The sequence below is a fragment of the Pomacea canaliculata genome, linkage group LG2 (genome assembly GCF_003073045.1).
Source record: "Pomacea canaliculata isolate SZHN2017 linkage group LG2, ASM307304v1, whole genome shotgun sequence".
In the NCBI taxonomy this organism is placed as follows: Eukaryota; Metazoa; Mollusca; class Gastropoda; order Architaenioglossa; family Ampullariidae; genus Pomacea; species Pomacea canaliculata.
In genome coordinates, this window is record NC_037591.1 from 42,344,488 (window position 1) to 42,366,235 (window position 21,748).

Sequence of the window (21,748 nt, forward strand, 5' to 3'; positions counted from 1 at the left end):
TTCATCCACCCGTACCCCACTTCTGCTCGATCCAGACGGGTGTTTGTAAATAGAAGCGTAGAGATAGATGTTCATGAGTAAAGATTAACAGACAGGCGTTTTATAATAGAGACCTTCAGACAGGTGTTGGTGAATCTACATATTATCTTAGAGAGTAAATGTCTTTAGGTGTTGGTAAATAAAAGTCCAAAGAAGTTTATGAATACCGGGTCTACAGAGGTTCTGTAAATACAGGTCTCAAGAGAGATTGCTCGAATACATGTATAGGTCTATAGAAAAAATTACCTCGAACTAGTTTTATTCCGAAATCATTCTTACTTGGTTTTGTTCATGACAAAGGTAAGTGATCGAAATCATAACTTGGTTACTATATTTTACCGTGAAAATGTAATTACAACTTTTTTTAACCGCTGTTGTTTTCTTTCAGAAAGCTAACACAACCAATAATTTTTTTTATAAACATTTTAACTCTGAAAGTTGGCGTTTGTACATATCTAGTATGTGTTGGTACTTACCTGGTCTGTATGAAGGTGGAAGGACATTTGATCATGCCGAAACTGTGTTGTTTTACCTGAACCTTTTCGCGCTGTACGTTTGAGAACTCTCCAAGAACTAAGGATAGAATGAGTGAGAAACTGAAAAGATGTGATGAGTGAAAACATTTTAGAACAGAATGAGTGAAGAACTGAAGATAGTTCAGGACAGAATGAGTCGCAAAATCTTCCATCAGAATGAGTGATGGTCTGCAGACGGGATGAGAGACAAGATTTACTAAGAGAATGAGTAAAGATGAAAGAAGAAGGTTGTAAGAATTTAGTGTAAAATGAGTGAAAGAGAAGGTTAAAAAAAAGAGTAATGACATATTTTTTCGTGTAAGTTGATTTCCAGTTCTTTGTTTTAAGAAGCATTTGATTATGTTGAAATGATCAACTTTAAATGCATCAGCAAAGACTTGGTCTTTAGTAAACAAGTAATCACGTGATCAACACTATTTGTAAACATCAAAATTATCTTTGTAAGATAGCTACACCACTGACTTCCAAAGCTGAGAAGTCCGATCTGACTGATGACCGTTCCGTAGGGATTGGTTGCTGTACAGATATACCGCCCAGCGTCTTTGTTTTCAGTCGGGTTCCGAATGACCAGCTTCCCATTTGTTAATGCGTACCTGGACACATACATCCTACGTTAATAAACAACACAAAACCAGCGAACGAAATTAATATTAACGGGGAGTGTTGCCGAACTGCAGAACACGAAACAAACTGAAGATTTGACATGGCAAGAAGTGGAGGAAACCAAGATGTAAGATTTAATTAAATAAATGTTAGTGTATGATGCAGAGATACAGATGAAGACAGAAGGACGGGTGTAGAGACAAAGAAATAAAGGGAGTGAGAAAGAGAAAGATAGCAAGGCACTAAAATAGATGGTGGTGCACCTTGGATCCATGTCAGTGGTGATGGGGATGGTGTTGTTGACCATTATTTTGTACATGCGGTAGGTGGGTGAGGGGTTGGCTGCGGCCGTGCAGTCAATGACGACGGACGCGATGCCTTCCACCGCCATGATGTTGTCCGGCTGGTCAATGAACTTGGGACCACGTGGTACATCGTTGGGGTCAAGGATATCCAGGCCGTAGTCTGTGCACATACAGCACGCACAAACACCTTTTGAGACCAGTGTGATGTGAGGAGGAACGAGAGCACTGCCAGACAACCCCACATTTTTAAAGAATGAGAATACCTCACTTTAAATTCAGCAGGTCAATTTAATTAAATTAATTGTAAGAACGTTAGCAGAACTGTAGATAGGAACAGTTTTCATGAAGAAGATGGGTTTTTATACATATTTAAAAGATGTATCACTTCATGACATCACGTGACATTCTTACCAAAGTCCCGACTGTCCTCGATAATTCTGTAGGCTTCCTCCCGGCTAATCTCGCAGATGAAAGGAAGTAAATGATTGGCTGCCGTTCGGCTCCATCCGTAGGTTGTTACTGAAAAAAGTTTCCTTCATTAATTGACATCACAAATAGGACAATGAAATAGAAAAAGAGATATAGTTTCGTTTGGCCGGTTAGTCTGTCATACTAGTCTGTCATACCTCCATACTTGTATGTGATGTACGGCCCTGTGTCAAGTCTGTCCTCCTCGCTCAGCCAGTACTGGAGCTCCGGGGCGATGCGGCTGCCGTCGCTCTCCCACACCAAGTCGCCCTGCGCCATGTTGCGCACCAGACCGCTCGTGTAGAACTCGCGCCTGGGGAATGTGGGGGGATGTGCGGGGAAGGGGAACATTCAAAAATTACTGGCATCGATGCAAGCATCTTCAGGAACTTACACGATACTAACAACCTGCTCCAAGCTCGGGTACAAGCAGTGTCAGGTAAATACCAGACCAAAACCATACACGTAAACAAACGGACCTGCAACGCACACAGGATGATGATGTTGAGCTTGAAAGTATTAGATAAGTGAATGGCATAGCTTACCTTGATGTGGTTTGATAACTCGTGATAGGTTTTCAAAAAGGTATTCGGAAAACTACTTATCTTTTGACATATCGCTTATATACCTTGACATATCGTTTGACATCAGCCATCCACTGAGAAATTGGTGTTCTGCTTGAGAATTCACACCCACCTAAGGCAGCTCCATTGGCCTGAGAACAGAGTGTCAACACATTTCTTTAAGCTATATATATGTATGGAGTCTATAGTTTTGTCACCTAAGCTCTGTAGTGTCTTTATAGTGTCAACACCTCATTTCTTGGAACCTACTAAAGTGTTGTTGTGTTCGGAAGGAAAAAATGCTTCCACCGAAGGTCGGTTTCGCACTGTTGGGGTGAGGGGTGGAATATGGAAGTGGGTCGTTTTCAGCCACAACATCAGATAATAACAACGACACAATATAATCTCATTTGTGCAACACATGGTGACAATATGGAAAACTATAGAGATGAATACATGATACAAATAAAAAAATAAAGCCATAGACTACTATTAAGCCACCGTCTCCTTTTTCTTTCTTATATTCATATTTGTCATTTTAGATATCCTGACCTGCAGGCTGTTGGTTGGAGACACATGTTAGCACCCTTGCCTACTTTGAATATTTACAGGCCACCCACCCTCCGCTGCTCGTTAGCATAAATAATACTGGAAGACCATAAACGCTCCCTAAAGGGCTCTTCCCCTGGACCCAGCAGACTTCGCGACAGCCACTTTTACAACTGTGACAACCATAAACGCTTAGCAATCCAGGTGTGTAGATAATTCCACAGCACACCTGTAGCCCTTGTTTTATTGTGTAAGCTGCTATTTGTATTTTCCACCTCGTTCGTTTGTGAACTCTGTATGTGTGTGCGTTCGTTGGCTCGCTCGTTCTTTCCTTCTGTTTTGTGCATCTTCCGTCATTATTTATTGTGTCATTTCTTCTTATTTATGCCTTCTAGTAAGTTATCATCTTTCACCATTTTTTTTCATTTCTGCAGCTGGTGAAAAGTGTACCTTCAGTGTCACGCCTGATTGACGACTGACTAGGTGTGTCAGAATGCTAAAAATAGATTCTCAAGAAGTGCGGCTTACGTCACCAAGAGAGGATTTCCGTTTTCTTTTCACTTTGAAACGGAGAGGAGGAAAAACTAAAATCTTCACCAAGCTCTCTTAACCAAAAAAAAAAGTGGGATCCGTCGTCAACACCCAAAGTGTGATCAACACACCCACAAGGCGCCAGTCAGTCTCAAAGACCAGCCGCTGGTTCCATTGCCCAGGATACACTAGCAACGGTTTAAACGTGTAAATGTTCCTGTTTTATGTTTTATAGTCATCGCAACCATCACTGCTTAAACTCGATAAGCAAGAAAACTTTCCTAAGGCTGCAAGATGGGGCCAAACTCAATGTTCACCGTGAGCATGCTCAGTGAGATGGACAGTCACCTACCCCACAGTATGCACGTGCCGTGTCGTGGTCGTGCTCAGGAAACATGACGAAACGGTAACACTTGAGCTGAAAGGCCACCCACTCGTCAGGACAGTCTGTGTGACAATAGGTCAGATAGATAAATAGAATAAACAACCGCAGACCTTAAACATCTTCAGAAAGTAAGTTATTACAGAAAATAAATACCAAAAGTAAATAAGTCCAGAAACTGAATTCTAGAAACTAAACAACAGTAAAATTAAGACAATAGCAGAAAATAAACAATGAAACTACAAGACGGCACAAGCTAAACAATGAAAACAATCTAGACAATGTTAGAAACTAAACTTCGTTTGGGAGGAGCATTCCATTCTCCTAGTGATGAGCGTGTAAGCGGCGTTTGCTGTTCCACGAAATAAAAATAAATAGCATGCTTTTTCTGAAAAATATTTTTATGTGCGAGTTACAGACTTTTTTAAAAATCATTTTTTTTTATTTGGAATTGTTTTTTCCTCGTGATCACCTGATATAGATATATACTGATTTCATCAGGAATTTGACTTTTTAGGTTTTTGATTTATTACAGTTTTACCATATATATATATAAAACAGATAACCGATAGGCTATAGTACAATAATTCTCTTATCTACTGTTGAGTCTGTAATGCCTGATAATGATTTTTGTTGTTATGTATCTCTTATGGTTATGCTAAAGAGTCAATTTGATTTTGCTAATATCTTTCAGAATTCATACACGTCAAACACCGAAGCAAATATTTTTCTGAACCAGAAAAGGAATAGTGTAATAAATAAAAAGACTGTTTTCTTACCTTCATATTGTGAGAGTGCAGTACGAAGCAATAAAAGTACCGACAGAAGAAGCAACATGGTCATCGTGGTGCTATGAACAGCCTGGACATGAAGGATAAATCACTATGAGCACAGTAGACATGTCGGACGATGGGACAGATGTGAGTGGACAGAATGTCGGACAAAGACAGTGAGAGAGCCACAACATGGCGGACAGAGTCTGAGGAGACAGAACATGAAGAACAATGACAGGCCTGAAGATTGACCAAGCAAACCATGATAAAGCGACAGGTTTAACTACTTTTAAGAAACTATTTCTAGTTTTGAAAAATCAAGACATTTTCAGGATAAACTTTCATGAACATCATTCCTCTGTAATATGCTACATGAATCTGACATACCTTCTTGGAACCAATTTGTGTCGAGTTCATCGAGCTACAGGGCCGGAAGTATCCATCTCCACCTGTCAAAAATATTGTGATTGCATACAAGCAAAAGAGAAACGTCTTTGTTAATAAATTCAATTATTCCACAGGTGTATAGATATTGTTTGTTGCAGAACACAAATGTCAGAATTCGCTGTTGGACAACAATGGTTGCACACCTTGAAGCAAACTAGACTGATTCAAAGTGTCAACCGTTATGACTGTCAAGTCACGTGACGTGTACCTGGACAAAATGTCCGTTTATGATGCTGTTTCCGGCTTAACTGTTTGTATTTTAGTCCTGTTCCACGGCATTGAGTTGAGGGGAACAGCAGCGGGTCAAGGGTTAACAGGGGATATCGATAAGGCTGTAAAGAACAGATAAGCTAAAGGGTCGGGCTGATGGTTTTATTACCTTTTACAAGCCTTGCACAAGCTCGAGAAATGAACAGTGAGACTGATAGACTGATATGTCAGGTGTGTCAGACCGCTGGAAAATTTCAAAATCTGATTGTTTTGTGGGTGGCCGCCTGCTAAGCGCCGTAAAGGGGAGTTAGTTCAGAAAGGAGTAGTTTTGGTCCCACCCCCCAAATACAATCACGAATGATGATGAGGATGATGATGAGGAGGATGATAATGATGATGATGATGAAAAGAAACTCAGGCAATCAAAAGAATTCTGGAAATTATATATAATTATATAATTTTTTTGCGGTAATAGTCCCTAAAATACGATTAATTACTTCAGCAGACAAAAATCTGATTATATTCTTTAACTGCCATTTCTTAAAATTGTGTATAAGAAGAGTATTTAAATTTAAAGGGCCAGTCGCATAGTGGTACTTATATAAATGTCATGACACAAGTCTGAGGTCAGTAGCGACTGTATTACATATAATGTATTACACGAAGGAATGAACTTCCTCTTGAAGCAATGTTTGTTTTGACTTCCCTCTAACGGTAAACAGCTGTCAATGTCTCACATTGGTCTGTGTGTGTGCGTGCGTGCGTGTGTGTCTGTTTGTGTGTGTGCGTGCATGTGTGCGGGTGCGTGCATGTGTGTGTGCGCGCGTGTGTGTGTGTGCGGGTGTGTATGTGTGTGTCTGTGTGCTTACCCGACTTTTGCAGGGTTGTTTTGATGTGGAGACTTGGTAGCTTCATAGTCAAGAGCCTCCTCAAGACACCCGTGGATGCTGGAGGCAGTGGCTGACATGTAACTAAAACTCATCTCCATTGTGTTGTATGTTGTACACACGAGTTCTTGCTGTCCGAGACATTCACTTGTTACACTGCATCACCGAGTCCCGCTGGTGCTTTCATTCCAGTTAAAACTTCACAGGTTCACATGGTCATAGGTTCATAGGTTCACCTTTTTTAATTATTGCTGTTTCCTCACACACATTTATATTTCATGGCTTGTTTGTCTCGTTCTCACTAGTATCCTTCCCCCGAACAGACAGACAGACAGACAGACAGACAGACAGACAGACAGACAGACAGACAGACAGACAGACAGACAGACAGAGAGAGAGTACAAGCATGCACGAGCCTGCAGCCCTGTAAGCGCTGCGCTTACACTGTCGGTGACAAATGTTGTCATCATTACAGTACATTTCGCTTTATTTCTTTCATTATGTCTTCCTCACTCTCTCGTTTGACATCACGAGCATCAGCCAGGACACGCGCGCACGCACACGTGTACAAGCACAACTTTAGGCGCTTGCACACACACATACACACATACACACGCACACAGCAACACAAACACGCACACACACGTGAATTCACGCACATGAAAAAGTCCACTTTATGATGACAAATACCTGAAGACAAAGTGTAAAAGTAAAATTTAATGTGAATTTCATTGATCAAATTTAATATTGAATTCTTCGCTTACATCAAGGTCTCATCAAGAGAACAAATGCAAGGCAAGCTACAGCATTAGAAAACATGACGTGTAAACATTAATTAATATGTAAACATTCAGAAACATAATCTTAAAATACATTCATGAACATAGTCTGGAAACAGTTCATAGACCGCCTCTTCACTATTCATTCGCTAGAAATGGTTGTCAGAAGACAAAATTCCTGGTATCTTGACGGCAAGAAATTTCCAATTAGACTGAATGTCAAATCCGACTCTAATTAAGCTTTCCTTGATGAAGCTGTCCTGACTCCAAGTGACATGTGTGCTGCTGGCATTCCCCAGCACTTGTCGTGCGACAGTCAACCTACATCCTGCCAGGGATTCACAAACGAGAATGAATTGCTGTTTGTTGTGAGTTAACGGAAATACGCTAATGTAGGATGAGGGATGCACTTTACAATAGATTTTGTCAGCTTTGTTACTTGTCATGTTTCCTGACATGTCATCAGTGACCGCCACCAGCCAGGTCACCACGGATAGCCAGAGGAAGGCAAGCTGATGAGAGCTCAACAGTAGCAAGACATATAGCAACAGGTTGAATAATAAAACAATTCCTTTAGTAGCCACAGTGAATACTGGACCTCAGGTGACAGCCGCCTACAGCAGCTGAGCATCTCAGCCATAAACATTGAGTTCATCATTGTGGACAATGGCTAGAGATTCACAATTTCAATGAATTTTTGAGTATTGTAATTTATACATTTCGATGACACGAATGTTTTTTCTATTCCTAGAGATGTCGACACTCCTGTGTACACGACTACAATGGCTTCGAGACTATTTTCAGAACTAGGTTTTGGCCAAAGGTCTACAAGTCAGATGTTTATGCAGACAACAACAATCAACAATCCCGGGATTCGCTAGTGCAGGCGAACTCGCTGAGTACAGTGTGGAGGAGGTCAGTGGCGGACCCTTTGTAAGACACACGGCCGCCTCCATTTGAGTGAGGGATGCTGGGTCCTCCCTTGCGCAACTGGCCGGCTTCCGGGGCGGGTGGATATTTATAGCTGTGAATTGTGGGAAGGGGCGCTGGTGTCACCAAGCACGTACTGTCCCTCGGAGGGATGGAGGATGTTGAGGCGAGCTGATGCTCGACGGGGCCATCGAACTCCTTACGTCATAAACTTGACCCCAGGCGTAGGGGCCGAGGGCAAACTTGTTTCAGCGAGCTGTGAAAATATGATAGTCTTGAGAGAGCGGCGATAATAGCATACCATGCCATTAGCAGACTATACCATCTGGCTCCTTATCGTCACATCGATCTTGGAAAAGTGTGTGCAGTGATTTCTCACACTGGCCTGTCCTTGCTGAACCAACAATGTTCAGAGCGTTCATGTCATTTTAATTTCTTTTCAGGTTTCTTTATTGGGAAGTAACACTGTCAGTAAATGTCATACCTGATGAGTAAAACAACATCAGATGCATTGGCATTCCAGTTTTTTTATTTGTTTTTGTTTTTGTTTCTTCAGCTGAAGAGAGAAAGAAAGAACGGCAGAAAGAATGTGGACAAGAGATAAGCAGCAGCTCAGGTAGTGACAGATAAGGAAGGGACGAGTATTTGTTCAAACAAACGTTTTTCGTTCTTTCTTTTTTTAAGATAATGGAAAAATGCCGAAATGAAGTAATCGGCTGCAGTAGTGGTGGGGATGGAGTGGTGGGGTGGTGTGGAAGGTGATGGTACAGTGAAAGTAGTACAAAGGTCGTTGTTGGTTCGTGAGTGTGCACATGCGTGAGAGGACTCAATCCGTGTTTTCATTTCTCGACAGCCACTCTGCATTCACCGCTCCTCAAGTAACATTACTTAATTAAGTGCACTGACTTGACCTGGCCGGCATGGCCACAGCCGTGGTTCTCTTGCCCGTAACCTAAAACAGACTTCAGCAGAACAAGTCCCTCTCTCCTCCCGCTGCTCTCCCCAAGTCGACAACCAGACTTAACGAACGTACACACAGAACGAAGAAATCCCCAAACACAGAAGTGCAAACATTGATGGAGACAGGAAGACAGACGGACGGACGGACGGACTGATGGCTGGAAAGAATGTCTCCGTGCGATTCTCAGAAGCATGCTCAGAAGGAATGGCTGCCACAAACTATTAGACAACAATATTGCAATGAACAACTTCCTGATTCACTTGGCTTTCTCCAAGCACTCCTTCCAAAAGCAGAGGTCACTTCAAGTCGCGCTGGACCCTTGAGTGGCCTCCCTGCACGCTCTGAGTGCTCTCCCTGCAAGCTGAAGATCTGGGAGGTGCAGCGGTCACATCAGCTTGGGCGAAGTGTGTGCAGTACGAGAGGCAGAGAGAGAAAAGAAAGAGAAGGAGAGATAAATACTTAATTAGTAATTTAAAAAATAGCTTTCTTCCTCTTGTCGGATTTTAATTAAAATCGATTCGCCGAAGCTCTGTTTCGTGTCCCATTATTTTTTTCTTCTAGATGACTCCCCATCAGGTTCAGACGAGGGCTGCAAGTGCTTGACCTTGAAGTGAGTTTGCACAAAGAGTTGTCTTCACCTGGTTGGCTGGACAGTCTGTCTCTCAGTCTGTCCGTCCGTCTGTCGGCTTGTTGTTTAAATGGTTAGTCTAGGCCTGATAGATAACTAACACGCATACATCTAGGCATGCGCGCAGAGAAAAGGCGAAGAAAGAGAGAGAGAGAAAGAGAGTGTGTGTACAACAAATGAGTTCAGTATAAATCCGTTCATCAGTTCACTGTTAACACAATACTTTGTACTGTTAAACTGATCTGCTGATGTGAAACATCGTGTTGATGGATGGAAGCTGGTTTGACCAAGCATGTGGACTATGCAGAGCATGTGGCTCGGAGCCGGACCATGTCGCAGCTTCTGTGTGAACCATGTTACACCCAGGTACCAGGACACGAGCTAAAGGTCTACTACAGGCGCAAAAATGTTGTGTTAGGCTGTGACTAGATTGAGTGACTGAGTGAAGAAGCCACTCAGAGAAACAAGCCTACAATAAAGACTGTGTTAAAGTAAGTAATGATGCCACGAGCGTTGATGGACAGAAGAGAGAGCAGAAGGCAGGCTGGTCAGTCCGCTCTACTGAGGACCGCAAGTTCGCTGGTCGAGTCGTACTAAAGTCTGTGGTTCCATCCTGCATCGGTCTGCAGCCCCCAGTGAAGGTGCACGTGGCCCACCTGTCTAACAGAAAACATCACCTGATGTATCAGGGGAGGTAAACGCAGCGGAAGGAGAGGAGTGCATGCTGCCTTGTAGAGTGCATGCTGTGATGCCGTGCCTTAGACACAGTGGACCACTTACGCTCACTAAAACTATGGCCACTAGGCTATGGTCTCTTCCCGGTTTACCTTTTACCATAGAATCCTCGAATATCTCATTGGCTGTACCCATGACAACGTAGACGTATCCATGTAAATCTTAACATCAGTATTTCTTTAATATCTTTGCGTCGTGACGAGTGTCCACCCGTACCTCGAGAACGGAGGGTGGAGGCTGAATTGCTGTAACCAGACTTTGTGAACTATCTGGTGCAGACCTCAGTCCTGTCACTTGAGAAAGCTTCTGTGTCTTGTATGTCTTTAACTGCTGACGGTGAACTCCGCTCTCGCGCTGTTGGCCCTCAAGTACACACTTAACAGACTTCCTTCACCGCGAATGGTGGTGGTGGCAGGGCTGGGTGGTGGTCTACTTATAATCACGCGAGCTAATGAGAGATGAACAGAGTGATCGCCCGTAACGAGCTGCGCTGAGCTCCGCTACTGCCTGCAGCGCCCTCTCCGCGCCTCTGACCAGGCGAGACCGTCTCCACGTCTGTCCTCCGGCTTCCTCCAGCACCGAGGTGTTCGGCGTCCTGCAAGAACAAGTCACGTGATCGGACAGCAGGAGAGCATTACAGCGGATCTCGTCATTGCCGCAGTTTGTTTTCCTGAAGAGATTTTGTAAACATCGGGTGATAAGAGGCGACGACAACCTGAGGACAACCGTCAGCAGAGGTTGAGAACATTCGCAAGGCATCGGGTGTGGACAGGTGTCTAGTGTCCACATTGACAGGAGTTTATGGGGCGACCTGAGCACGTGACCTTTTACTCGACAGGTATGTGTCCAACATGGCATGTTCTGTTCCTCTCTCTTTTTGTCTTTCTTTCTTTCCTCTATCTTTCTCATTCGCCTAGGAACATAATGGTGTCACGATGTGAAAGGTCAAAGATGTGTGTGTCACTATGTGACAAGTCAGGATCGTGACAGTGTCTTCGCGTTCTAGTTACTCACAATCGTAGAAAGGTCATAAATATCAAAGTTCATAGTTTTGAGTGTCCTATAGTCGTGTTTGTGTTCGTCACCATGATTAATGGTTGAAGCAAACGTTTCTGAAAGATTTCACAGCCCCAGAATCTGTTTGATGATATGAGAACACAATCTCTGAAGCAAACAATAATTTAGCAGAATGGTCGCTTAGCCCCGTCCCTGACCTCTAGTCACCTCCTTCCTGAAAGTACTAAATCATTTCTTTGAAATCATCCAATCAAGGAACCTAGGTTACATTTCAGGCCTTTAAAGCTTACAGCCAGCGTACACACAATGTGAGTACACACCAAGCACCATTCTAAGACTAAACTCAAGCTGTGTACTAAACACAATAGCAAGTAAACTAAACATACAGAAACTGGTTCAAACTAGTACAATGAAGGCGTGACGATCTATTAGCTATCGTAAATATTATCTCTTCTGTTATCTATTAAATGACGGCTTGAGCAGTAAGATAAGCTCGTGTTCTAATGTACTTCTGGAACACATCTTTGACGGCCGCTCATGTTTAGTTTCCTCTCTGTCCTTCTCTTTATGTCAGGATATATCTGAGATTGTAAGTATTAATTTTTGCCTTGAAAAACTTTGCCATTATTTTGGTCACATTGACAACTTCAGCTGCAAACTAAAGTCCCAATAATAAGTTGCAAACTAGAGGCTCTATGTCATGAAAAATAGGGAAAGATAAAAGACAGGATACTCATCTTTCATGAGAAAATTGTTTGTATATTTAACCACTTACATACACAGGCATGCCGCACGTGTATAGGCGCATATAGAACTATTTCATCAACTGCCCGATATGATTTAACTTCCGTTTTCTGTGGAAACTGAAAGAGGATAGATGCCCAAAAATGGTTCATTGTGGGACTAATCCTCAGTGAATTATTTCAGTGACTGATGAGCTTAGGAAATCCCATCACTGACAGAACAACACTGTTTGCAGCCCAACAAGTTGTGTTTCCCAGCGTAAAGTCCACAAGCTCCAAAAACTTTTAATGAAACTATTTATTTTGAGTGACTGACGAAAGAACCTTGATACATCAAACACCTTTTCCCATTCACTTAACAAAAAAACTTTGATTTAACAAAACACTTTTGCCCTTAAACTTCAAACCAAAACCTCGAGACTAGAAGCCTCGTTGACAAATCCATCTGACAACTGTAATTAAAAGTACTCCAGTCCATTCACTTTGAAAAGAAAAGCTGATATAACAAACTAAGAAGACAAGAAGAATGAGTGAAAATGTAGAAGACGGGAGGAATGTTCTTACATTGTTCTTACAGTACAACTTTATCTTCTGAGAAATCTGCTTTCTCTGTTTTCTTGTTTAGTTGAATGAAAGGAAACGTGTCAAGAACTTCCGTAGCTAGGTATGTGTTTGTCTCTGGACTAATTGTGAGGCCAAAATAGCTTTCCTCCTGCTATTCTTGCCTGAAGTGGTCCGCACTCTGACGCGATTTGACGCGACTTGACGCGACTTCAAAGTGTTCTACTCTGATTGCAGGCCACGTCATGGGCTTCAAAGAGCTGCGGCGACATTCCAGCCTCGTTAACATCCTTTGTTTTCTCGCTGGTAAGTTGCTACTTGTGGACCATTCCTCTTACTGCATCCTCTGTCATAGCTTCCCGCATCCTGGCCTCCCCCTTCATCTTTTCCACTTTATCTTTCTCTCTCTCTCCCTCCCTCTCTTCTACTGTTCTGTTTCCTCCCTCCTACACAAAGGCTTGGTTTGTAATACCAAATGTCCCTGTTATCTTAAAAATTGAGGCAAAACTGCTGAAATGTTTAGGTGTTAGTGGAATTTATGTTCATAGTATGTGACGACCAGAATGGTTTGAATTTCTGGAACCACGGAGGTATAAAATCAGAAACATACTAAGAGAGAAACAAGGAAAGAAAATGCACTGATGAAACAAAAAGAAAATATACAGAAATTTAAACTAGTTTTATACTGATGTTAAAGACTGCTAATAAATCAGTAAATCAATGGAAAGCGATTTGCAGGAATAAAAAGGCAGACAGACAAATAGAAAGATAAACTGGACCTACAGATATACATATTCACCAAGACAGATACAGAGATGTTTATGTATACATAGACACTATATATTGTGTTTGAAAATGCTGTCGACGAGACAGGAGCGTTTCGTTTATGGCTGCTGCGACACAAGTGACAGCACAATTTACACTCGCCCATCACTCGAGGAGGCGCTGTACTATGTTCGTAAATCTGCTCCAAATAAACATCCACCATGACTACCAGGGAGACTCCCACTGCTATTGTTGAGATGTTACGTCTGAACTCTGCTCGTGCCTTGTGTGAACTTTGACCCGTTAAACATTGTTACCAGGGGGATGTCCGTGCCCCTAAATGCGCTGCAAGTCTCCCCCAAGGAGTGTTTCACAGATGTACCTCTATAGATGCCAATGTTGCAGTCGGTGGCTGATGTACATCTGTGGCTACAAGGTGCCTTTGGATGAGCTACAGGAAGTGACATCTTGACCTCGGCTAAGTGGCTGCGGATAGATGAGTAGATAACTGCTCCAGTCTTCTATCGCTTCCAAAGTGCTCGGAAACGTGACTCATTCCTTCAGAAGTTCAATCAAAAGATCTTTTCAATTACTTTGATGTAAGTCAACAAACCCTTCATTTGATTCTTCAGTAACGTGAGTAACGCTGACGTCTGTCTATGTTCCGGGTGGCTAAGCCATGTTCGTCATGGACGTCAGCACCCAAGCACCACCAGCAGCGGAAATGGCGGTGTGAGTGAAAGACCCTCGGCACCGAGCGTCACTGGAAGTATTCTGCAAGTGGGCGGTGACGTGGCACAGCGAGGATAGGCGGGGACGATGAATGTGATGACGGGGATGGGAGATGCGGAGATGGAGACACGTGACCTCTGTGTCACGTGCAGGGACAGTGACGGAAAGCGAGGTCCTTGAACACGTGATCACTGATGCTCTTCTGGAAGAAGGTGTTTCTATTTACACATCTGCAAAACATAAATGTAGACAAGGAGTCGGAAGGAAAGAAAAGGAAATGAGCAGCAGAAGAAGAGCAGCAAAACAAAATGTCTTAGATATTCTAAATAGTATGTTCCAATCTTCAGTCACAAGACTGCATCACATGGCACAAAATCTCCTGCAAATTGCGATGCAATCATATTTTAATCTTCAGCATTAGATACACTCGACAGTTGCCATGCAACCAATATATTCTGACAATCAATGGATTGACAAGCTTAAAACACCAGGTAAATATCTATCCCGACATTCACCGCGATATCGATGTCGTAACATGCCATTACACATGCTCTAGCATTGTTTATATGTAATACGCCTTATATGATAATATAGCTTAATTATTTGCTTAACCGGTTACATTTTGCTACATTTTCTCTTTACGCCTCGTTTCAGCCATAATGGCATCAGCTGTCTTCAAGCTCAGAGTTATCCCTCCTGTTCGCCGCGGCTTCTTCTGTGACGACACGAGCATCAGGTATCCTCTGCGGCCAGAGACCATCAACAACCTCACCCTGTGTGTGTCCTGCCTGGGACCCGCTGTCCTGCTGGTTCGTTCTCATTACTTATCCTTGTCTTCTTTCTTCCCTTTTATTTGAGTGGCTCGATAGCGCAGCTGTTAGCGCCTGTCATCAGAACTGAGGATTGGCTGTCCCTGGTTCAGATCTCGTCTCGGGCGCACTGTTTGTTTTCTACATGTTGCATCTGTTTACAGGGCTGGCTGCTTTGCAATTATATAAACTTAGTTGCTGGCTCGTCGTAAAACACCAACTCCTCCTCCCTTTATTTCTTTTATCTTTTTTTCCATCTCTATCTTTAAGCTTTATTTCGTTTCTTTATTTTCTTACTCAAGTCCTTCTCCTGTGGCTTTTGCTTTCGTTCGTTCGTCTTTCTTTATGTTCGTTCAAAGTTATTTCATTTCCTTTGTGGATTGTATCAATGTTTCGTTATTCTCAACCCTCTTCCCACACAAATTTTTTTTTAAAAAATCCATGAAGCACGAGATGATGTTTTCATTCAACTTTCATGTGTAATATCTGTTGTTAATCTCTTTGTCTCATACTTGATCTCCCACAAACATAATATTTCCTTTTGACTTCCTTATTATACTTGAGCATCCGTGTTGTTCTATCAGATACTCGCCTTGGAAATCTCGTATGGATGCATCAGTTCACGTCACGCGGAGCGAGACCTCGCGAGATACAAGCGAGCGTGGCACAGAGTGCAGTGCGGTCTTGGCAAATGTCTGCTGGTGCTGGCCTGCTGGGTCTACGGCAACTCTCTCAACGTGTTCATTACCGAGGTCTTCAAGTTGAGCTTCGGGGCCTTCGACCCAACTTCTTGGCGGGCTGTCAACCGGAAGTGGACCTGACGTCCATGGAGAACTGCTCAATGCATTACATCGAGAATGTCCGGTGTACAAACCCAGACACCGCGCTGGTGGAAGAACTGAGGTAAGGGTACATCTGTCGTTTCTTCCAGACTGAATTTCTAGAACTTTCTGTGACTGGGAATGGGAAGTGGGAGGGTGGATGTTGTCACATTAGTTAAGAAAAGAAAAAGCAAAACTTTTGTCTCTTCTTCTTCTAGCGCCATTCACTGGTTTGAGAATACGAATACAGATGGTTTATTTTGTTAGTCCTTGGCCATTCAAAAGGATTAGCATACAGCATATTACAGGGTTAATAATACACAAAAATATATACTATTATATAAATATATAGTACACAATAGGTGAAAATACTTTTAGCGCAGAATGGCATTTCTTTTCTTTGTTGTTAAGTAAAACACTTGGCAAAGTTAGAATATTATTTCATTTGTTGTTGACATCAGTATCAGCAGTAGAAAGTTGCTGGGTCATAGTATAAATAAGTTTTCGGAATGAAATTTTTCTGATATCTATCAGACATGGACAACATAATATCAAATGAAACTCATCCTCTTCCTGCATGTGACACATAGGACACATCTCACATATAGTATTGTCAGAATGTCTAAGGCATGGGACAGAACATCGGAAATTCCAAATCGAAGTCGCACCAGTCGATTTCTAGTAAATCTATTATTAAATATCAAAATTGAAATACATCTCCCTGTGTGTCACACATTTAATAAACTAAATCTGTCACTGCTATTGACAGTTCCATTCTTGCCAATGACAATCAATTATTCTTTGTTTAAAACATTTAATAAAATTACTAATTGCTTCCACTGCTCGAGTTAGGATGAACCTGTCCAAAACCAAACCTAAAAAGAATAAGCCTGGACACCCAGTTTTGCTTCCATTATTGTCCAATCGTTCTAACATTTTGTGAGAAAAAGAGAGAGAAATTAGTTATTCTTCAGTTTCAAATATATTTATTATATAGCCTAAGGATAATATCACATCATATGACTGCAGTCGAGTTAAAAATGATTTGATACACCTGACACTTACAGGTAACAGTTATAATTGTTGTAGAAAACAAAAATTAGTGAGTCATTTACCGAAGGAACAAATGTGAGAGAGGAGGAGGGTCAAAGGAAAGAGATTTAGAATCACAATATTGAAATAGCAGATCGTTTAATCTTTGTTTAAATATTCTTCTAGAACATTCACAGCAACACCTTTTTTCCTCTGGGTCCAGTCTTTTCAATTGTGAATGCTGATAGCAAAATAAAAAAAAGTGGCTTTAATGATAATTCCTTTCTTTATCCACTCATATTCTATCAAAATCCTTACATTTTCTTTATATGATAAATACATATATATATATATAAACACATTTACTAATTTATCATATTTTTTCTTCAGAAAATCTTTTGTCTCTGGTCACGCGACGACTGCATCATTCAACATGGTTTCATCATGGTGAGATTTAGCATCTTACTGAATCGTTTCTTGAACTGAAATATACTTACTCTGAGTGTACACATTAACAATTCTCATCAGAAGAAAGCAAATAGACATTCTGTCAACTTGTGCTCTAGACACAATTTATGTATGAGCAATGGCTAGCATCCAATCGAAATAAAATCCACGAAGACTGTGTCGAAAAGAATTCTTCACTTGCAGAATGTACGAGTGTTGTTCATATCTATGTTGTGTGAAGACAGGTGCAATAGGAAGTCAGAGGTTGTTGTTGTTGTTGTTTTCAGCTCTACCTCCAGCTGCGACTGCCGGTGTCCTCGCCACGGTTGGCCAAGTATTTGTTCCAGACCATGGCATTGGCCTGGCTCATCTTCATTGTTGCTTCCCGTGTCCGTGACAACTACCATCATTCCTCTGACATCGTGTGGGGCTGCATCCAAGGCTCAGTCTTCGCGTGTGTCACGGTCAGTCTTGCCAGCCTTGTATTCACATAGTCCATGCTTGTTTATGTTTACCTGCTCACAGTTTGCATGTGAGGACATTTGCCTACAGCATGCAATCGTTATGCATGCGTCTACGTATGTCTAGTATGTGTGTTCATGGGTGTGCACGGGTATGTACCTATTAGTGGTATGTGTGTCGTGTTGTACATGGATCTTTGTGTTTTATTTGTGTTTATCTTTGTGTGCTTAGAGACGGACTTCAAAAATGATGGGCAGACTTCAAACTTTAAAAAGAAGTGAAATCAAATTTGATCAGTGCTTTGAAAAAATGCTTCAGAAACCATTTGTTTTCCAACTTCATCTTTCATTCGTTCCTTCACTCATTTCAAAAAAGAGAATGAAATCATCACGTGTAAATCCATTTGTTCATTTTTTCTTTCAGTTGTACAAAATCTGTCCGAGGTTTGCTCGATGCCCTCTCCAGTGCAGTCACGACATCCTGCCAACAACTGCGATGACGAAACACCCGGTCACCACCACGTCATCCACCATCTCCAAGACGTAACAACAGCTTCTACCCAGGCGGCAAGGTATCTCCACACTGGTGTAGGCAGATGACAGTTTTTCTGAATGGATCCGTGTACCTGTGCACAACTAGAACACACACCTGTTTGTAAAGGACGAGAGCTCACCGAGCTCCAGCACTCAGTGGAGGAGGAGACAAGATGTCAGCAGCGCAGTTATTCACTCCTCTCTTCTGTATTCCAATAGGACATAGGTCTTTCCTACCAGGAAATAGCAGATTTGGTTAAACGAAAAAAAAAAAAATCTTTGTACTTCGTTAACTTGATAAGTTTCTAATTAATCACTTCTTGTACAAAGTTCTTTTCGACACCTGTCGGCCAACAGGTAGAACATCGGACTCTACTCCTGTCTGTCGCTCCCCCGTGAAAACTCTTCCAGCGGCTGTAGAAAACACAACACGAGTTGTGACGTGAAATAGACGAAGAGTGTGAAGTGAAATGTTCGCCAATGTGAAGTGAACTGGACGGACACTGTGACGTGCAATGGACGCGTCACGTGACGTATGATCACGTCGCGCGCTGGACGCCGCTCGTGGTCAACAACAGGAACATTCGTGGCGGCTGGAACGTACGCGTAATATATTCCTCACCTGGAACACCTGAGACTGTACAAATAACTATTTAACTAACCCACTGCACGACACCCGACACGTAGTGAATGTCGTATACACAGTAATTAAATATATTAGCTCTGTGTTCTCCTTGTAGTCTGTTGTCGAGACTGACATTGATGTTCAGTCATCACTGGTGATTGTTTATTTTTATACAGCATTTTGTCTTTTCCGGAATAAAATATATTGATCTTAACAATTGCTTTGATCTTCGTCATATTTTCACAATATTCATTAAAATATTTGTGCATTAGCAGTTGCTATTTCTCTTGGTGTGTTGTCACGTCTTATATTAAAGATGCCTGAATATTTGTAATACTGATTGTTTAGTGTGCAGTAGTACAGTTTCAAACAAGTCACCTACCTGTGCTACCTGGAATGTTTTGTCAGTCACACCTGTGTTTACACTTTACTCTCTCGGTTCTCTTTAGGCTTCAAAGCCAGAATGGAATGTAATAAACTTTCTATGAGACAATATTTTATTTTCTGCTCTAAAATAAGCACTTTAAAAACTATAGAATTTGAAAATAATATTTAATATACAACTACCATCTTGCTTCGCTTTGAACTGAGTGACCAGAAAGTCAAGGGCGGTAATCTGAGAGACCTGATGGCAAGGGTTGTTGAGGTCAAGTTTGTTTGTTGTCTCGCATGTTTGTCTACACAATGGCCCCATTATGACAGCCACGTGCTGCGTCTGCATGACATAATCCAGGGCTTTGAACGCGCCGCCCGCCAGCAGCCAGGGTGTGAGGACAGATTAGCCCCGGATTATCGTCCCTGTGAGAGGGTTAATGTTGCACACAGGCGACAAAGTGCCAGGTCTTACGAGGTCTTCTTATGACAGGGGAGGTTTATGCTTTGTCGGAGAATGGAAATAAAATATACACCACACACTGTAATGCACACATGTCTATAAACATTTACAACTAGGCACGCACACAACAATATATATATATATTACACATACATACTCACGCATGCACGCACAGAAAGTAAAAGAAAAAAAGAAAGAAACGCAATCGTGTGTGTGTGTGTGATTCTGTGTGTGCGTATGTACGTGTATGCATGTGTACACATTCCTGGAAAGACCGCATAAGCAGATCCTGTGATCCCCAGCGTCCAGAACATCTGAAAAGTCTGAGGACGAATCACTTCAGGACTCAAGGACCATCCCGGTCACTACATTCGCTACTCACACTTCGCGTGTTCCGAAAGTTGTGGCTCAGATATAAAAAAACAAATCATGAAGTTTACATTACCCAGACTTTCTTTTGCTTTCCAGGAGCGATTTTATGTGAGCCACGCCTGCAAATCGCAACATTTTGTGATTGCGAATGTGCCCAAAGAATTCTCTATATTCTATAACCAAGACATGACCTCCCCGTCTGTCTGTGACCCTCGCGTCCTTGGCGCGGCCTTGACAGCGACACCCAGTGGCGCCACACCTCGGTCCCACGCCGCGAAATTAGGTGAATATGTTCATTTCGTGATGGCTTCCTTACCGTCTCCGCCTGCTCTATTATATCGGCAAACCTTGCCCGCGCCCAGGACCTTGAGCAAGGGAGACTATCAAGCTGTCTGCATGTTTGCCATGTTGTTAGCGACCACACGGCGCATGCGCAGCAGCTGCCTGCCCTGACCTTCCCTTTGTTGCTCGGTCGTGGATGTGGCAGACATGCCGCCTGCATCGGCGATCGCTGCCAGGTCGATATTCCTCCTGGATTAGCGAATTTTCACTGACAGATATCTGTTTGATCCCTTTGTCAGAAGAGGGAGCCTGGAGAGCGCCAGATACCTGCGCATGCGCCGTCGGTCTGCACAACCATCACAAACAGGGAGGAATTATCCGGGGTCTCCATCTTGTTGTTCCAGTGAATATGAATGAAAGCTGCAAATCCAAACCATCCAAGCGTTGGTTTACTCGAAAGATTAGAATAAAGAGAGCAAGGTCACGTGTTATCCAATGTCACGTGGTTGTTCTGTCAGTCGGTTTTGAGCTTTCTGAAGATTGTCCTTTCCTCACAACTTCTTTCCTTCCTCTGAAGCTTAACTTAAAAAATCATTTCTGATCCCTGTTGTGTCTAGCAGGTGTCTTTTCTTCATCACGTATTTTATCGAATGATGAAAACGTTCTCTAGCATGATATCTGACATTATCTGACCACGAATGTCTGAATTGTCCTTTATAGTTTTGTTTTCGTTTGTTTGTTTATTTTTTGTCGTTTTGCTTTTTTTTTTTTAAGCTGATTGCCTAGTCTGAACAATGCTTGCTTCATTTTTATTTGATGTATTTTCCATTCACGATATTTGTCCTCAGTTTCATTAATATTCAATGATGTCATTGCGTTTCTTTTTTCTCTCTGTTATATATATATTGCAGGATATATGTATATACTGCTCAAAACAACGGAAAGACCACAGACTCATATTCATGTACATTTTTATCACTCGCGTTCGTACCAACAGAGAGCAATTACTTCAAAGTCGCTTTTAAGGAATAGATGTGGGTGAACAGTCAGTGAATTCGATCTTGTGTTTGTTCTTGTGCTTGTTAACATCTGCAGAATTTTGTTTTACCCTTTGGGCACAAGGCATGGTTGTCGTAAGTCACCTATTACATATATAATTTAGAATATATATATATATAACAAATTATAAGAAAACCTCATAAGATTGTGGTGCATGAATCGAGCTTAATCAATGTGATTAGCGGCGGTTTGTTGACATGCAAGTTAAAGTAATTTTAGTTAGGACGAGCGCTGAACGAGAGAACTATTTACAATTACAATTACGTACGACAAAAATTAACTCTCTACTCTGTTTTACATGGTCTTCACCAAAACGAATCAGAATCA

The 21,748-nt window shown here is 42.0% G+C and overlaps 3 protein-coding genes across 4 annotated transcripts; 1 reads left to right on the forward strand and 2 right to left on the reverse strand.

The window, feature by feature from the left end:
* Positions 1–164: 164 nt before the first annotated feature.
* LOC112556063 (contactin-5-like) lies at positions 165–1,653 on the reverse strand. The gene is made up of 4 exons (XM_025224677.1): positions 1,442–1,653; positions 1,038–1,168; positions 516–612; positions 165–222 (listed from the first exon to the last, which is right to left on the reverse strand). The coding sequence occupies exons 1-4, from the start codon at positions 1,651–1,653 to the stop codon at positions 165–167; spliced, it is 498 nt and encodes a 165-aa protein (XP_025080462.1).
* A 470-nt stretch (positions 1,654–2,123) lies between these two features.
* LOC112557934 lies at positions 2,124–5,368 on the reverse strand. Its single transcript, XM_025228093.1, has 5 exons — positions 5,137–5,368; positions 4,756–4,837; positions 3,947–4,041; positions 2,580–2,666; positions 2,124–2,264 (listed from the first exon to the last, which is right to left on the reverse strand). Exons 1-5 carry the CDS (start codon positions 5,164–5,166, stop codon positions 2,142–2,144), a joined length of 417 nt encoding a protein of 138 aa, XP_025083878.1. The 5' UTR covers positions 5,167–5,368; the 3' UTR covers positions 2,124–2,141.
* A 5,403-nt stretch (positions 5,369–10,771) lies between these two features.
* On the forward strand, positions 10,772–19,090 carry LOC112557926. 2 transcript variants are annotated; one of them, XM_025228084.1, is made up of 7 exons: positions 10,772–11,164; positions 12,885–12,953; positions 14,799–14,953; positions 15,538–15,856; positions 17,197–17,253; positions 17,541–17,717; positions 18,139–19,090. In XM_025228084.1, exons 4-7 carry the CDS (start codon positions 15,564–15,566, stop codon positions 18,212–18,214), a joined length of 603 nt encoding a protein of 200 aa, XP_025083869.1. In that variant the 5' UTR covers positions 10,772–11,164; positions 12,885–12,953; positions 14,799–14,953; positions 15,538–15,563; the 3' UTR covers positions 18,215–19,090. The 2 variants fall into 2 exon arrangements, with proteins under 2 accessions (XP_025083869.1, XP_025083870.1); XM_025228085.1 differs by lacking the exon at positions 10,772–11,164 and adding an exon at positions 11,853–11,932.
* Positions 19,091–21,748: the final 2,658 nt, after the last annotated feature.

What these genes read in the sequence shown, in the direction of transcription:
- LOC112556063 (XM_025224677.1), bottom strand. Translation starts at nt 1,653, where the DNA reads ATGTGCACAGACTACGGCCTGGATATCCTTGACCCCAACGATGTACCA. An exon ending in ACCACTGACATGGATCCAAG is followed by an intron (nt 1,169 to 1,441) that starts GTGCACCACCAT and finishes GTATGTGTCCAG; the next exon opens with GTACGCATTAACAAATGGGA. An exon ending in TCCACCTTCATACAGACCAG is followed by an intron (nt 223 to 515) that starts GTAAGTACCAAC and finishes CTGTATTTACAG; the next exon opens with AACCTCTGTAGACCCGGTAT.
- LOC112557934 (XM_025228093.1), bottom strand. Translation starts at nt 5,166, where the DNA reads ATGAACTCGACACAAATTGGTTCCAAGAAG. An exon ending in CGGCACGTGCATACTGTGGG is followed by an intron (nt 2,667 to 3,946) that starts GTAGGTGACTGT and finishes CTCTGTTCTCAG; the next exon opens with GCCAATGGAGCTGCCTTAGG. An exon ending in ATGTCAAACGATATGTCAAG is followed by an intron (nt 2,265 to 2,579) that starts GTATATAAGCGA and finishes CACATTCCCCAG; the next exon opens with GCGCGAGTTCTACACGAGCG.
- LOC112557926 (XM_025228084.1), top strand. Translation starts at nt 15,564, where the DNA reads ATGCATCAGTTCACGTCACGCGGAGCGAGACCTCGCGAGATACAAGCG. An exon ending in GCGCTGGTGGAAGAACTGAG is followed by an intron (nt 15,857 to 17,196) that starts GTAAGGGTACAT and finishes TTTTTTCTTCAG; the next exon opens with AAAATCTTTTGTCTCTGGTC. An exon ending in TTCAACATGGTTTCATCATG is followed by an intron (nt 17,254 to 17,540) that starts GTGAGATTTAGC and finishes TGTTGTTTTCAG; the next exon opens with CTCTACCTCCAGCTGCGACT.